An 18,472-nucleotide genomic window follows, 5' to 3' on the forward strand; every position below is an offset into this window, starting at 1 on the left:
AAAATTAAAAGTTGCCAAATCTTTCGAAGAAATATAAAATACATTTGTTTGGCTTAACATCGGGGGATAGAACCAAGATTGTTCTATCCTCCGTTGTTTTTTTCTAACCTTTGCAAGGATTTGTGTTTTGGAAGGGACTACATTGCTCGACTAGAACCTCACCTTTATACAGAGTGTCCCGGAAAATGTGTGAAATGTTAAAACTGTACGTGTATGGCCTAAAAAGGTAGAAGGTGTGTATGGGCTTAAAAAAGGTAAACTTAACAGAAATGCAAATGCTCTATCGACAATAGAACATTATGCAAAAGACCTAATTGCAGTTTAGCTCTTAAGGAATACATTGAGCAGTTTAATAGAGAATTAGGACAATCAGGGAAACATCAGTGTAACCACCTGATTGCGAACCACCCGATATAGACAATAGCCATAACATGAATGTTCATGCCAATATCAACGTGAAAATTCTATTGCTGAAATATTAATCTACGATATACCAGTTAATTACGGCGCTAATAACATTTTCCCGTTTTACATTCCCCAGCTAGATCCACAATTACGGTTTTTTTTTGAGAAAAAACGTAGTAGTCTAAAGGGGTTATATACAGGGTATCCATTTAATATCGCGGTGCTCGATTGCGGCTAAACCTTGACACAGAAGAAATCTTTAACAGGGAGAATGTTAATTAAGTTCGAGAGGCTACTTTTTAAAATTAGTTTGGTTGATACAGGGTGTCCCAAAAAAGCCTGGTACATAATTTGATTTTTTTTAAATAGAACCACCTATATTTTTTCCGAAATGGGAGTTCCATTTGACTCCCTCTTTAACCCTAAAACAGTTTTACCCTAAAATGCGACGTTGCCTGGTTATTAAGAATTTTTCACAAAAATCAATGTTTCACTTAAATATTAATATTTACCACCAACGTTTTTTATCTTTTTATCTTTAAGTCTATGTAGAGTTCTTGGCTAACTAAGTTCATTTTATCTTTCAAAATTCCAAATTATTTTTTTATACAGGGTGATCAAAATCGTTACTCAAATAATTACATTTTCAATTCAATTTTACGCTATTTTTTAAATGGAACACCCTGTATCTAGTAACGCGTTTTGATAGAGTATTCTTTAATTTTCAATTTGATATTAACAAGTTTGCCTTTATCGCTAACCGTTTTCTTAAAATTTGTTGTTAAAGGAAGAGTGACACATATTTTTCATAGGCATTACGACACTTACGACTTTACGACTTAATAGATATTTCATGGAATTAGAATGACAAATGCTTTGCTTACTTAAACCTGTTCAATTTCATTTCGAACACGTTTTAGTAAAAAAAAAGGTGAAGTAGTTGTAGTTGTAATAACTATAATAAAAGAATAGTAGTATTACTCCATGTCGCTTATCTCATTTAAAAATAAGAATTCTTTTCTTACAAGTAAAAAGTTGGCCATAATTCATTTATTCTTCGTTGTGTGACGTATGCCAATTATAATATTTACTTATCATTCGTGTTAAGTAAGTTTGGGTCAAAATGAATTACTCCCAACGAGAATTAGGAAATATGATTTACGTTAACGGTGAATGCCTTGGAAACAATTTTTTGGCTTCAAGGATTTATTAGGAAAAATTTCATAATAACCGACATCCTGATGATAGAGTGTTGACGACATTAAAACGAAAACAGTTTTAAATGAAGAAAACCAATTGGTAATCACCACGTCGGTCGTTGCAACACGGGAAATTAGTTCTTAAATTACAACTAAGTGAGAACTTAGAAATATCGAAATCGTCCGTAAAAAAATATCCCAAGAAAAACAAATATAATTCCTATCACGCGCAATTACATCAAGATCTCTTGAAAATGGTTTTGAAAAAAGAATAAGTTTTTGTCAATGGGCACAAAATTAAGTAGCAGAAAACGAGATTTTTTTAAATCTGTGCCTTTCAATGATGAATGTTCCATAAAAGTGATTCTTTGAACCGACATAACTTTCATTTTTACGATACAGAAAAGCCCCATCGAATTTTCAACACAGATGAAGCATCAATATTTGGGGTGCAATAGTACATGATTTTGTTATTGGTCCATACATTTTTGAAAATCGTATAACAGGAGAAATTTTTCTAAATTTCTTAAGAGAGAATTTCTTAAGGCATGGGATGTGGCTACAGTTGAATGGCGAACCAGCTCATTTCAGTGCAAATGTCAGGGAACATATCATACACCAATTTGGTAATAGATGAATTGAAAGGCTAGGTTAGTTATTAAAATTACCTTTTGTATAGGTTCACGTTTCATCATTATTTTTTATTATTATTCATCACGTTAATCGAAATCAGCAAACAACCAATAATTTTCTCAGAGTTTAATACCATGCCAACTGATTTTCCTATATTTTCTTAATTTAAGCCTACACCTTCAAAACATTTATCTTGATAACCTGCAGAGTTTCCAGAGTTAAGTAGGAGCCATTTCTGAGTATTCGTTTCCAGAAATATCCAGTGTACCAAGTCTATTCTCTCTAACAGTTCTTATATATGTACTTATAGCATTCAGTTGTACATATATCCTAATATTCTACAGATAGAAGATTTTTCTTTATGAAGAAAAAAGAAGCCAGTTCTACCAACCCCCAATCCAACTACTCCTATGAAGGCATAGTTTATTCTAACAAGAGAGGAGTTATATTACTAAGAAGCCCTTAAAAGGCATATGGTATGAATAGTTATAAATATTCCTTAATAGCATTTCTAGGTTTAGTTAGCTGTAAACATTATACTAATATGTAACACTGTACATAGTTATTAGGAAATAATTTTTTTAAATAGGAATATCTTACGTCCAATTAGTTAATTAGTATCTTTTCAAATGGATAAATAATCATATAATTATTTAGCTATTACAAACACTATTAAAATAATAATAGGCCTTTATTTTTAACTCGGCGAAGTTCAGCATAGCTGTTATTAACCGAGCATACATACAAAATACATAAGATTAAATTTACATATTGGAAAATTAACGTACTTAATTAACTTTTGTAATTCTAAAGGTATACAGAAGGTTACACAAGCGTAGGAATGGCATTTCATAAAATCACTAAAAAAATTTGACATTCTATGGCGTAAGTATATTGCTTTTACCAACTAACAAATTTAAACTTGGCTAAGTAAATGTTGCTTATATTTTTTCTTAAATGTCAACAATGGTAGGTCATACAATTTAACAAATAGGAAAACGAACGTTGGAAAAGTTCTGTTCTATGCCTAGGAACAACAAATAAAATATAAATCATTAAAGCGCGTGTCTCTGTTATGAAGAGTATTTCTTTTATTAAGCTTATCAAACAGATAGCCTGGACAGGAACTATTAAGTAACCGTTTTCCTAGGCAACTCAGGTGAATCCTCTGACGACCACGTATTTTCAACCAACCAAGTTCCCAATATTTTGGAGTGATATACTTTCTTACACTCACCCCAAAAATGAACCGTACACAAGCATTTTGTATTTTTTGAAGCAGGTATTTTGAATTTCTATTAAGAAAAGGCCAATAAACTGTTTCACCAGAATTGCAGTGTGATAAAACAAGCGATTCCGTTAACTGTATTTTCAGGTTTTTGTTAATAATTTCCCTACTCTTGTACAAATTTTTCAATGCACAGAAAGATTTTTGGACCACATTCACAACCTTTCAAACTTTAGGCTTTCAAACTTTAGGCTGTCATCAACAATAATACCTACATTTTTGTATTTATCTACATTTGGCAATGGAATATTATTTAAAGTTATTATAACACTTTGCTTAACCCAGTCCTTGTTAGGCCCAAAAAACATAACTGCCGATTTACTAGGATTTAATTTTAGTCCATTGTTAGCTGAGTAAAAATATATGGAATTTAAATCGTTATTAAGTTTTTCTATAGATCCAGGTAGTTCTTCTTCGTCAAAACTGGTATACAATTGAGTGTCATCAGCATATTGGTGTACACGAGATGTTTTAATTGCTTCTCCAATATCTCTAGTATACAGAATAAACAATAAAGGACCAAGAATGGAGCCTTGTGGGACTCCTCTATCCAGCGGCAAAAATGATGATATGTTGTTATCAATTTTAACAGCTTTTTTTATACTTTATTCATTCATAAAAATAATACATCTCAAACCAAATATATATTATATACAATGGAGCATAATATTAGAAATAGGAAAATGTAAATAATCACAAATGACGATTTAACTACAAAAATCCAATTTTATTGTAAAGAAAAATAATTGAACAGCAAAAATTATAAAAGAATGTTTTTACGCCGCGATCAAAAGCTGAATCTTGCCATACCGGGTTTCACTCGTTGCCCGGCGAGCGAAGCGACGGTGGCGCTATTCTGGTGGTCAAGACGGGAAATTTTGTGGTTCGCGTTTTACATGAAATATTGACAACACGGCCAATCCTGACTGGATCTCGTCCTCGAGGTCCGACGGAGACGGAGAATGATTAATTTGATGTATGTAGGTGCAAGACCTGGAGAAAATAAAATAAACATTAGTAATTTTGTTTATCAATTCAGTATGTTTACAAGCTCGTGTTACTCCTCTTAAGAGGCCGTAATCTAAACATTTGTGTGTTTTGCCACTATTTTTTTTTTACTTGCTCTTTACGGCTGTTTTGACTTAGCAGGAACATTTAATATTATTTTGAACACCCGTATCATTAATCAGGAAAAGAAATTAAAGATATGATTAACTGTGTCATCTTTGATATCTTAGTACCAACGTGACATCAAAATAATAAGTAATGTTTCTTGTGCCAGCTTTGATATCTCAGTACCAACGTGACATTAAACAAAAATGTTAGATTTCTTGTGTCATCTTTAATATCTCAGTACCAACGTGACATCAAAATAACATTAATAAATATATCAAATGTTAACAAATTATGACAAACAACCAGTATCAATGTGACATCATAAAAATGTGCCAACTTTGACAACTTAATTTAACCAGTCAATAAAATATTTATCATACCATACAGACTTATAGCCAATGGCTAATCCTCATGAGTAGCATTATCATCGTCGCCATTAATCATGGCTTCACAGAGTTCGGGAAACCATTCCTTGGACCAAATCTTAAGATGCTCAGCCGCTGCCGTCGTGTCTCGTAGCAGTGATGAGACACCCTTTAACAGGTACCTTCCCTGTGATTTTTCGCCAACAACTTCGTAAGGTCCCTTGCAGGGTGGAAAAAGCTTGTGACGCTCGTTAGCTGTTCTTTTGAGGACCACTACATCACCGATTTTAAATATTGGTAGCGCCTTTTTGTTGCCAGATTCTTGTTTCTCAGCATTCTTTGCAAGAGCTCTAGCTGCTCGCTCTCTTAAAATTTTCCTGTTGGGGGGAACTTGGTTGATTGCCAGATCATTCAGAAGGGCTGCAACTACTGGGACAGCTGTCTCTCGACCAAGTAATACTTGCAATGGGCTAAATCCGGTGGATTTCTGTTTCGTGGTGTTAACAACTAACTGAATTTTCCATATCTTTTCACTCCAAGAACTGGGATTATGTCGACATTCTATGCGCAACATATCTGCAATGGTTGACATATACCGTTCAACTTGTCCATTTGCACGATGTACGTGTGGTGTTATTAGATGGAAGTTAATTCTCCATTCCTCGAGAAATTGTTTACTTGCGCCATTAAAGAATGTACCATTATCTGTGATTAGCCTCTTAGGTGTCCCGAACAGCGAGATGGTCTTAACTAAATTTTCTCTAAATAGTGCTGAGGTTATTTCGATATTTGGTATTAATAAGCAGAACTTTGAGAAGGCATCTATTAAAACAAATATATATCGAAAATTATTTGATGACTTAAGAGGTCCAAAATAATCGCAATGTATCGTCTCAAACGGGGTATTTCCTTTAGGTATTGAGTGTAGAGGAACGTGAGTAGGTAAACGAGGTTGTTTCTGTATTAAGCAGGTTAAACACCTTTTACAGTATTTATTTACAAAATTTCTCATTTTTGGAAACCAAAAATTTTGAGACAGTAACTCAAAAGTTTTCTCAGCTCCTACATGACAGTTTTCATCATGGTAAAGCTGTAATAATGGTAGACGATAGGCAGATGGCACTAAAAACCGCTGTATTGAAGACCCATCGGGGTTATTCACGACTTTATATAAGTGCTCCCCATGAATTTTATATAATTTTTCATCTAATTCCCCTCTTTTAACGCGTTCAATTAAGTCTTTAGTTTGCTCATCTGCCCGTTGCGCCACTGCGAGCCATGAGTGTTTTTGATCTATAACTAATGCAATTCTAGGTATATTGCGACTCAGATAATCCGCGTGTGCCATGTTAGTACCTTTTCTATAACAAATTTCAAAATCGAAGTCTTGCATGTAAATCCACCACCGAGCGACTCGGGGGTTAAGATCTTTTTTTGAAAAAGTTCCTTTTAGAGCATTGCAATCAGTAACTGTAGTAAACTTTATGCCTATTAAATAATGCCTAAAATGTTTTAACGAGTTAACAACGGCCAGAGTTTCTAACTCGTATGAATGATATTTACATTCATACCCTTGAGTTAAACGGCTAAAATATGCAATAGGTTTAAGGTTATTATCATGTTTTTGAAATAATACTGCACCATAGCCAATGTGACTGGCATCTGTGTGCAGCTCCGTATGTAAATTTGGATTAAATAAACATAACACAGGATAAGTTGACAACAAAGCGATAAGTCCAAGACGAATTTCCTCTCTTTCGTCGGTCCACTCAAAGACAACCCCGTTTTTCAACAAATCTGAAATAGGCTTTACTTTTCGAGAATAATCTTTAATAAATTTTCGGAAATACCCAGTTAACCCTAGGAACTGGCGCACCTCTTTTTGCGTGGTAGGAGCACTAGTGTTTAGTAGTGCATCGACTTTGTAGGGACTCGGTTGTACACCTTTTTCGGAAATTAAACGACCTAAATACTCGATTTGTGTTTGAAGAAATTTGCACTTCTTAAAATTTATTTGAAAACCACTTTTTTGTAATAACTCAAATGTTTGCTGTAAAATACAAAAATGATCGTTTAAATCAGATGAAGGAATGAGGACGTCATCAAGATATACTAACACCAGGCCGGAGGTAAGAAGAGGATAAAGTGCCTTATTAATTGCCCTTTGGTAAACAGCTGGAGCGTTGGCTAGACCGAATGGCATTTTTAAATATTCGAACTGAGAGTCGGGAGTGACAAATGCCGTTTTCTCTATGGACTCCTTTTCAATAGGGATTTGATGAAATCCACTTGCCATATCCAATGAAGTAAACCATTTATGACCTTGAAGCCTATCAATTTGGTCATCTATCCTCGGCAAAGGGTACCTATCCTTTACAGTAATTCGATTTAGTGATCGAAAGTCTACACACATTCGAAAAGACCCGTCTTTCTTTGTAACCAATAGGATAGGACTTGCATATGGAGAGCATGAAGGCTGAATTATGTTTTTTTGAAGCAATTCATCAGTTATCTCCCGAACCTTTTGTCTTTCAAAATATGAAAGGCGATAAGGACGATACCTTATTGGAACGTCAGTTTCTAAACGAATTTTTAATTCACCAGTTAAAACTGTTGAACAGGAAACACCGGTGGTAAAAAGTGAACGAAATTTAAAAATTAATTCCTTAAGCTCTTTAGGACTAACGTCTAATAAATAATTTTCAATAGAATCAGATCTAGTTATTTGCCTAAGCAAAGCTGGTTCCCTGCGAGATAACATCATTTGTCCGCATGGTTCACGCCTAAGAGTAATAAATTCTTTATCTAATATATCGGTGCCAATTATTAATGGGGGGTCATTCATACTCGAGATAACATAAAAATCTGACTCAATTGTTAGATCTGGGAACTCAACTAATAATGTCACTTTTTCAGTAATTTTAACCTCTGAGTTTACTGTTTTTGCGGGCACAAAACAAATACGTGGTTGCAACTGTAATTTGTTAATCAAAACATTACTAATAAGCGATAACTGCGATCCCGTATCTATTAAGGCGTCAGCAGGAATTCCTCCGACAATAACTGTCACACAATCCGAACAATTTGTTGACGATACAAATTTAATCGACTTTTCTCCTCGACCCTGACTACGTTGTTTTGCAAAACAGTTATTCTCGGAATGCCCTACCTTTTTACAGAACCCACAATTCTCAACTTTATTTATTTTTCTTAGCGGTTCGTCTTTGGCTATTGAAGTCTGAAGTAATTTAGAAGAAAAACAATCTCGCTTTAAGTGGCCGCGGCGCCCGCAACCATAACAACGCTTATCAGGCGTTCTTTCAAGTTGACGAGGGCCACCTAAACTTTTTGAAAGCTCACGATTATTATGACTGCGTTTAGCGTTATTTGGAATTCTGCCCGAGTCATCAAATTCACATAACAAAGAAATTAATTCTGAAACAGTTTGACGTTGAGCTTGTTTAACCTCATCCCGCACCCTTTCACACTCAATACCCCTGGAAATTATGCTAACAAGCTCAATATCAGTAAAGTTTTTATTTAAACGGTGCAAATACGAAAGCTTGGTTCTTGCATAACTGGCATAAGATGGAAAATTATTAGACTTACATTCAGCTGCCTTCTCAAACCTCATTCCAAAATCAATCCTTCTTGGAAAAGAACACCTTAATTCGATACTAAAGCCAGACCATCGTCTGTCAGGAACCTTCCATTGTTTAAACCATTGGAATGCTTCTCCCACAAGATAAGGTGGAATTCGGTGCATCGTTTCATAGTCATCCCAGCCATACATTTCTCGTGCCCTTTCCACATCGGTGATCCAGTCTCGGACATCATCTTCTTTAGGATCAAACGTAGAGAGTTTGATCTCTTCAGATCTTCTACCGAAGTGAAAGTTCCCCTGGGGTTCGTCCGAAGGGGTAGATGTTTCCAACCGAGTAACCACTGAAGATGCCACTTGTTGCATTGAGTCCATGTACCGCCGCATGGAATCTAGTACCCCGTCCAAAACTCCAGAAGTTGACGCGTTTGGCTCGACTTGTACAGGAGGTGGATCCTGTCTTCGCGAACGGCCCGAACTTGCACTTTTTTTCATTTTTAAATTATTAATAAGCACTCAAAGTCCTCTTCCTTATCCCACTTCTGATATTAGAAATAGGAAAATGTAAATAATCACAAATGACGATTTAACTACAAAAATCCAATTTTATTGTAAAGAAAAATAATTGAACAGCAAAAATTATAAAAGAATGTTTTTACGCCGCGATCAAAAGCTGAATCTTGCCATACCGGGTTTCACTCGTTGCCCGGCGAGCGAAGCGACGGTGGCGCTATTCTGGTGGTCAAGACGGGAAATTTTGTGGTTCGCGTTTTACATGAAATATTGACAACAATAATTAGCTCTGTGTGTGTATAAGGGTATCTAATTACTTTAATATATATATCTATTTTTTACAATATAACAAATTTTAATAACCTTTATACTTTTTATAATTTTTCCACAAAATGTATCACTTTGATAATTATAATACAATAGAACTATCAATAAATATGTTTATATATTAAAAACAACATTATTAACAGTCAACCAATTGTTTTTTATTTTTTATAAGGAGCAATTTTTAGTTCATTTGGTAACATATTAAAAATCTTTGGCACTGTATATAAAAGGCTTCTTTGACATTTTGTAAGTCTTGCATTTGGGACTACTGCCATGTTTACCTGCCGTGTTGAGAGTCCATGATTATTAAAGTTTTGATTTATTTTTGTTTTTGAGATAAACCTAACTATAGACTTAATATAAATCTGGTTTACTGTTAACACTTATGCAAATAATTAGATTGAAGACTACATCTTATTTTTATTATGAATTAAGTATTTTTGAGTAATAATCAATGGCGCTAATACATATTGACAAGAAGTCCCCCCCATGCCAAGATGCAATAGTTAAGTACACTCAACAGTAGCAGAATACACCATTTTTAGAGTTTTTAACTTCATAAACTTGCGCAACTGACAGAACTTGTAAATTAATTTCTTGATTTTGTTTGATATATACTGAACATGTGCCTGCCACTTTAGGTTAGAGCACCGTCTATAGATTACAACTTTGTTTTTTTTGTTGTAATCTATAGACGGTGGTTAGAGTGCAGTATCACTCCAGGATACTTGTATTCATCAACAGAAATAATTTCAAGTTGGCATTGGCACTGAGCAATATCTTGGCATTCATACTGAAGAACTTTTTAACTTTGTGACGGATTAGTCTTGGCAACTGAAAAGTTCAGGAAAACTGACTTTCTGGCATTGAGTGTTAAACAATGCTGATCAAACCAGGCTTTTATATGTTTAAGTGCAGTTTCAGCTTTAATTTTTGCTTCAAGCCAAGTCTTGCCTGTTACAATCAGTGTTGTGTCATCAGCAAAACATACTAACTGTCCCTGCTATTCTTTAATTATCCCAAATAACCCATTTACATAAATTGTAAATAGTACAGGGCCAAGCACCGTTCCCTGTGGCACACCATACTCGACATCGACCGACTTGTATGTGCTCATTGAAATATAATTGATTTTAACGCTTTGAGTTCTATTTCCTAGGTAAGACTGAAAAAGTTTCAGTACCATTCCACATACACTAATTTTCTCTAATTTGTCAAGAAGAATATGGCGTGTCACAGTATCAAATGCTTGAAACCGATTTCTCAAGTAGCTCCTAAAAAACAGCACAGTGGCATCTGAACACAAGTAAGACAACTAAATGCTAAGACTTAAATGTTAAAAATAAGGAAATACAATTTAAAAATTTGGATGCCAGTGATTCTTTAAATCTGTAAAAAGCATTTTTAACAGACAATATTTTCCTTTTAAATAATTTAATTTTTAGATATATGATTATGATGATTCTTTGTTAAAGAATTTAATGCCCCAAGACTCTATCTTTGAGATTTCCTTACCCTTAGGTTTCTTCATGAGTGCTGAAATAAAAAAAATAAAGTCCCACTCTGGTTACATATTAACAAACATTATATTGTCAAAGAGGTACAAAGTCTCCTTAAGAGTCATGAGCAAGAACCTGAAAGAACTTTACTTTGATGTCTCGGCAGAGTTACACTTGTCATTTGTGCCTCAACTAAAGCACTTGTGGTTAAACTTTTTAGCACAGAGGGACTTTCTGTAAGCTTTTTACCCAATATATTGTGGTGAGCATATAGGTGGAGAGGATCTAATTGTAGTTTCAAAGTCCAGTAATTAAATTATCATTCAATCACTGTCAGTCCTCAAGAAAAAATCCTACTGGGTTTCTCCTTATTGAGAAACAATTTATTTGGCATAATCTATCTTTTGGCCTCTCTAGTGGACATAGGACCATTAAGTGATTTTCTACGCTGTAAATTAGTAGACTAATATGATCACCCGGGTGTGTACTTCAATGAAATGACTTTTATATAAATAGGAAGGACCTAAAATAGAGCCCAGGACTGACCTCTAGAAAATGTAATCAAAAAAATAGACTGTAATTCTTCTTGTTATAAAGCCAAATTGAGATAAAGTAAGATAAGAGACCAGTAAATTTAGCTGCTCAGTTGATCTCTTTATTATTTTTAGACAATTGACTTATTATCTTTTTGTTTAAATATTACATTGAATTTAAATGTGCTTAATACTCCTACAATTTTTTTTACTTTCCCTGCAATTACCAATTTTTATATTACTGTTTTATGTTTTCCCTATTACTTAAAACTCACATGTTATTATTTACTTATGCAGTTCATAGGAATATTTAATCACCAATTCCTTATGTATCTATCTTGGTCTCTTTTTGCAAAAGTTCATATTTGCTTATGAAAGTCTTTAGGTAAAAATAATATTGTAAAAAAGTAATAATACATATATAATTTGTAAATTTTTTGCAAATTGGTATTTTTATGCAATTACATTTTCAAGCTTTTTTTTTTATCTTAGTCTTTATAATAACTTGTATTGATAAGTTGATATAACTCGCAACTTAAATAATAGAGATTTGTTAAATTTTACTCAAAAAATATTCTATTTATGCTACTTTTATAAGGAAATAAAACAATACTTTTACATTTTCTAATTAATAGTTGTAATTTATTGTCCAAGTAAATTCACAACTTCATTCAAATAAAATTTAGATCAAGATCAATTTAGAGGGTTAGATTGGCCAAAACTAATTATACAAAATAAATCAAAGTTACAAAAGTTTCAAAGAGATTAACAGCTTTATTCTTCATCAGAATCATCATCATCTTGGGCTAGTCCTTGGAGCTGTCTCACAGCATATAGAAGACGAATATCTGTAGGGGTATAACTTGTACCTTCTGAGCATCCAATATATTTGGAATATTCCTGTAATCTCTTTTGGTCTTCTTCCCAAGAAAGTCCATTGAGCATTGTGGCAAACCTCATAAATGTTGTGTGAGGAACCAAATAGAGTTTCTGTTCATTCCAGCGCCTATTGCTATTGATAATCCATCTGGGAATCTTTGGGTCCCTGTCATGTTCAAATCTCCGATGGTCTATTAGCTCATACATACATGGTAGAAACTTTCTCATGTGTATCGTCAAGACAACTTTGTCTCGCACGAACTTTAGGCAATCACCAATATACTCCTTATTCACCAAATGCAGGATATCACAACTGTAAAGAAATAAATATTACTATTTAACAGTAAGGGTGACATTATTTGGGACTCACACTCTATCAATCTCGAATTCCACGCTCAACAAAAGATCATTGAGCTTCTCATCAGTAAAGGAACTATAGTCAACAAGACGGAAATGGAACGGGTGGAGTTGTTCCCTTTTATAAATACTTTTGAAGAGCTCCGCTCCGTTTAGTTGGTGCTTAATCGAACGGAACATTTTTTGTTAATTTCGCTGTTAAAAACTTTAAAAACTAAAAAAAAAGTATAAAAACCAAAAATTTGGACAGACGCTCTTGAAAGAAAAAGCGGAAGTGAGCGTCTTTCGAAAAATGGCGTCTATTTATAATGCCGGTTGACATTGTTGACAAGAATAATGTTTGTTAAAGTGTTTAGTTAAAACAACGAAGAAGAACCAATGTTGCCAATTTGTTTTACTTGGATTACCTGATAAAAAACGAAAAAAGTGCCAAAAATTAGAATTGTAATAATATTTTGGAGCCAAAATTCTGTTTTGTAAGCATATTTACTATCTTAATTAAGCGATACATGCGCATTTGATAGAAATTTCCCTTACTTAGTATTGAATTCTTTCAAAAAATTTGGAATATGTTACAACATAGGTACGTTGAACGAACTGGTCTGATATACAAATTATCGCGAAATATTGGATCAACTGCTAATTATAGGTAGAAGGTAGAAGACTATAAAGTTGAGAAAATCAAGAACGATTTTTTTCTCAAGTTCAATAAAGTCGTTTCTGCGTGACGACCGCCCAAAGATTGTTCTTATGAACTTTTTTCGTTTTTGTGGGGCTCGGCAAGCTTCCGTCGAGTGAAACCCAGCCTAAATAGGCTTATTGTGGATCTATCCATTCTTTTCAGCTTACATATGCAGGTCTTTTGCTGCTATGATTGATTTAGATCTTCTGTATCTAGAGTATCAACAAATATTTCTTCCTTCTGGGATACACTGTCTCACAATCACCTGTTAGATTTTGGACAGTTTCTCATTCCTCGCATTCTTATTTAAGGCTCCATCCCTTATGTATCTGTCTAGCAATTTCTCAAGTACCTTTAGAGCACATGACAGCAATTTAATATTAACCCATACTTTAGCTACTTAGCAGTAATCCTTATCTCTCTCATTTACCTATACATTCTATTAATAATTAATACATACTCTTAATAGTTAATATAAATTAAAAAATATATATAAAAGGTAAAAAAGTCTGGTGGAACAATAGCATGAAAAAAAAACGAAAAACACTACGCGCCGGGTCCTTCGCACGGCAGAGCAGCTCGAAGCTTGTCTCTAGCTGAGATGTACAAAAATATACTCAGGGATTTCAAAAGATTGTGCTAGAGACGGTTTTGAGAGGATTAAAAACACATCCTCCATGATACGCCTGTACAAGGTACTGTTCAAGAACCCCGGTACTAAAATGGGCTTGCTGTCATATCCAGATGGCAGTTTTACAACGAACGGGAGACATTGAAGGCTATGCTATGCAAGCACTTTTCCGGCTCCAACTCGTTCCTCCATCCCCCACGTAGCGCTCGTACTCGGATTCGTACCGAGTACGAAATTAGTTGAAGGGGACCCCTACGAGAGGGTAAAATGAGCAATCAAATCATTTATCCCCCTTCAAATCTCCCGCATAGATGGGTTGTATCCATGCGTCCTGCAAAATGGGTTAAATGTACTTGCAGCACATATGGTCAAGCTTTTAGCACTTCCCTGCTCAGGGCTACGTGTCCAAGTTATAGCGAGAGGTGAAAGTTGCCTTTATCGTTAAACCAGGAAAAATTTATTACACAGACCCCAAATCGTACCGACCAATCAGTTTTACCAGTTTCCTACTGAAGACGATGGAGAGGCGTATTGATCTATAACTAAAAGAAAGCACCTTGGTTAACAGACCACTGCATATACAACGCCTGCCAGATGGGCGAACGCACGGATTTGGCAATACACCATCTCGTGAGAATGATGGACGGTGCTTTGGGAAATGGCAAGCCCTGCCTGGGTGCGTTCCTAGATATTGAAGGGGCATTTGACAACAATCTTTTTGCAGTGATAGAGGCCATGCTTTCACAGCGCTGTGTACCTGCTCAGCTTAACAGCGAGGTTGTTAATGCGTTGGCGGCTAGGGATTGCCCATAGGGAGTAGTATTGTCCTCAACCCTATGGTGCCTATTAGTTGACAGCCTAATCAATTATTTAAACAAGGATGACACATGCAAGATTACGCTGATGACGTATAAACGGCTGACCTATATACTGCACAATGTTGAGAGCCTTATGTATAGTGGACAAATGGTGCCTACTATACACAACAAGACGTAACTTTGCGGATTTTGTACCTGCAGGAGGACTCCGATAGCACCTGGGGTTTGTCCCCTAAGGTTCTTCATTGAATATACTCATCGTCTTGATAAATAGAGGGACTATTTGTTATACAGATGGATCCCGAACGAACAACAGAGCTGACATAAGGGACCTAGAGAAACTGATAAAGGTAGGCTGCAGGGCTGTCTGTGTGCCTGGCCACTCAAGCTATGCTGGAAACGAGGAAACGGACTTTCCTATACTGGGATCTGTAAAACGGCCGCTAGCTCCGAAACTACAATCGGTATAGACAAATGTGTACCTGTTGCATTGACGAAGAGTCTGCTGGACAAGTGGACCTCCAGAGATGGACGAAACCTCCAGAAATGAGACAGGGATAGATACACATAAATGATGCCTCTGCCTGCCTCACCCCGCTACTGCGCTTAAATAACGCCCTGGTGTTTAAGATGCCTCCACACCATATTGGGAAGAGGACTAAACTGCAGGCCACGTGATCGGCTCACATATCTGGGAAACGCATACAGTTTAAAGCTTTAAACCTGAGTGTCTCAGATTCAGCGTCAACAGATTCTGTGGTAGCTTAAAGTTCTGCGTCGAGGCAGAGCAACCTGCGGACCATACAAGGCCAGAAACAGTGGACAAACTTACTCGAGTATGGACAAAATTAAACTGCTGGCACAAAAACAGAAGCAGAAAAAAATCGCAGCGGGTACTTGGCGTGTTGATAAACTGAAGAAAGCCGAGTGGAGTAGACAAAAGAGGGCGAGTGGCCTCACTCATACCCAGGGACCATTTGAAAATGAAAAAAATGGTCCCTGGTCTCAGACTTTGGGATTAGAAAGTAGTCAATTAGGAAAGCTTAATTTCAGAGAAGTGCATGAGGCATCGCACACAGGAGCAAACAACCAATTTGTTTAAATATCTTTAGTATTTCCAGTTTAGGAAGAAAAGCAAAATATCGAAGCATATGCCACTTATGTGGCTTTATCAACTATATATATCAACATCTTAACTCGAGTCAATATAATTTCAAATTGTTAGAATAGTCTAAGATTTTTTCTTGATTTCTTAACTCTGTTGTGCAAAAACTTTTAGATTGTTAATGTATGGCTGTGTCTTTAATTTCAGATTGTCTATAAAGTGGGACCTCAGGTTACAATAATGAAAGCTGCGGAGGACTATTCAGCATATGCTTCCAAACAGGTAGAAGAACTTGAACACATGGTGGAACTTTATGATTTTCCTCCCAGTTTTGAAACTAACGATATCATTTCTTCATTTAGTCACCTTAATAGTGACTCTATGTACATTAAGTGGATTGACGATACACATGCTCTATTGGTTTTAGGATCTCTAACTCAAGGTGGGTGGGTATTCTACACTGTCTAATCTAGATCTTAAAGATTGATTGTGACTAATGAAATGTCGTTTAGATGAACATATTTTTGAAGTTTTGAATTTGAAAAATGTTACTATACATTAAATAGGTATATTATCAAAGGATGAGTTAATATTAATCTTATCAGAAACATTAAATATTGTAGTTGGGTACATATTGCACTGAATATTCTCGTATAAATTACTAGATAAGTTTTTGTTAAATTTGGAGTAAGAAAATGAACGTAGGATTAAAGCGTCTATACCGGTTGGGGAACATAAACAGCAGAGGTGCTTGAAGCATACATGCATTTCGTGCGCTCTGCTTCCCGCCTGCTACGTCGTTGTTCTTCAGTACGACGTTAGCAAGAGTTTGACTCTGGTGGGGGTAATTCTATTACTTGCAATAAAACTTCGAGCAAAATATTACGCAAAAGTTCAGGCATTTCTAAAATATTTTTCTCATGCAAGCTTTACATACATTAGTGTACAACCCACATAGAATCGTACTCTCAAAATGTTTTTTATTCTGTGTATTACATAATGAAAATTAAAGCGTTATTGTAATAAAATTAAAATATAATCTCTGATAAAAGAAAAAAATATATACATTATACAAAAATAAAACTCTTAAAAATACTTTTATCAAAAATTAATTCTTGACATAAAAGGATCGAACTCTCTTTGGCTAAACAATAGGTTTAGCTGTAATAAAACCCATTTCGTACCTCCAAAAGAGTTCTGGTGATGAAAATGACTGATGAAAATGGCAAATTCAATAATCTTTCGTCAATTCTTGTTTTCCAAATTTGTTATCCTACTAAATTCCTGTTTGTTTATGGTCTCCTAAGATAATCCCAAAACCCCTTCTTGTTAAAAATAGAGGATCTAAATTAGGGAGAATTTGAATGGCAGGAAGAACTTGAATTTGCAGCAACTGAATGTATTTTTGGTCATTTAAAGTACCATCATTAATAAATGGCTCTATATTGGGCGCCCAAAATACCAGCATGAAAAATTCTGTGCTCATTTTACTGATAATAATTTCGAACAGCTGAGGGATTGTATTTCCCATGCAATGGAAAAGGAGATTCATCTGGAAATATCATATTTCGTAAAAAATATTTATTTGCTTTTTTCCATTCTGGTTTTACAAAATTCCATTGTTCGGCACTGGTCTTCGGAAAATATCTTCTCCTATCTGAGTTTTGAAATATTTAAAACATTTGTACCTATATTTTTTCCCAATTCTGATAACAGAGAGAAACTGGGTATGGACCATATACTCAGTTTGTCTCCAACACTGCAACTTGATCGGGTTGAAATAACTTCTAGGGTACTACAAACCACTTCTTCCAGTCATTTTTGCATCTGGATCTATTCGATAGACAATTTTATTACAATCACTGTGAGATTTGTGACAATCTTAAATACAAAAGATGTCTCAAAACTCAAACTCACATTTAAAATTGTCTTCTCGCACGAAAACGATCTATTTTCAAATATATTTATAGATTTAAAGATATCCCTACATTATATTGCTGAACTGCCTCCATAAAATGATTTCATAATTTGAACTCTTTCGTATAAAAATCCATGATAGGTTGATAAAAAACTAATTGCGCTTTAAAATTTAACAGTGCAGTGTGCAGTCAATCAGCAAAATGAGGCATGCCGATATTATTATATATTGTTATTTTGTAAAGAATAAGAACAACAAGAAACTATTAGACGACTGGAGGCGGCCGCTTATCGCCGAGAAGAAGCGGTGCCATTATTTTACAAAATGCATAATCTTCAATTCCCCAACTGTATATTCTGTGGGTGTATTCTACCGGCTTTTTCGCCAATATTACAGGTGTGTGGCGCTCACTAGTTTCTACATTTCTGTGAAAACAATTTAGAAAATGCGTGGTTGCCTTAAATATAACTGCTGTACTGTGCGACAAAAGACCTAAATTAATTATTAAAAAAAAATCATGACGCCTTCGGTTAAATAAAGAAATTAACTATCAAAAAAATAATTCGTGTCGCTGCCTGTGGAAGCGACACAAATCATACTAAT

At 35.0% G+C, this 18,472-nt stretch overlaps 2 protein-coding genes across 3 annotated transcripts in view; one reads left to right on the forward strand and one right to left on the reverse strand.

Moving 5' to 3' along the window:
* Positions 1-18,472, forward strand: part of LOC126749036 (uncharacterized) — a 57,646-nt gene that overhangs the window by 25,851 nt on the left and 13,323 nt on the right. For both annotated transcript variants that reach the window (XM_050458645.1, XM_050458646.1), the window contains exon 7: positions 16,159-16,393. In XM_050458645.1, the coding sequence (XP_050314602.1) occupies positions 16,159-16,393 (235 nt within the window). The remainder of the gene's footprint in view (positions 1-16,158; positions 16,394-18,472) is intronic.
* On the reverse strand, positions 12,093-12,996 carry LOC126749041 (uncharacterized). The gene is made up of 2 exons (XM_050458651.1): positions 12,729-12,996; positions 12,093-12,671 (listed from the first exon to the last, which is right to left on the reverse strand). Exons 1-2 carry the CDS (start codon positions 12,893-12,895, stop codon positions 12,254-12,256), a joined length of 585 nt encoding a protein of 194 aa, XP_050314608.1. The 5' UTR covers positions 12,896-12,996; the 3' UTR covers positions 12,093-12,253.

Source organism: Anthonomus grandis, chromosome 22, assembly GCF_022605725.1.
Source record: "Anthonomus grandis grandis chromosome 22, icAntGran1.3, whole genome shotgun sequence".
NCBI lineage: Eukaryota > Metazoa > Arthropoda > Insecta > Coleoptera > Curculionidae > Anthonomus > Anthonomus grandis.

Coding starts and splice junctions, on each gene's coding strand:
- LOC126749041 (XM_050458651.1), bottom strand. CDS start 12,895: ATGTTCCGTTCGATTAAGCACCAACTAAACGGAGCGGAGCTCTTCAAA. Junction 12,672..12,728: donor GAATTCGAGATTGATAGAGT/GTGAGTCCCAAA, acceptor ATTTCTTTACAG/TTGTGATATCCTGCATTTGG.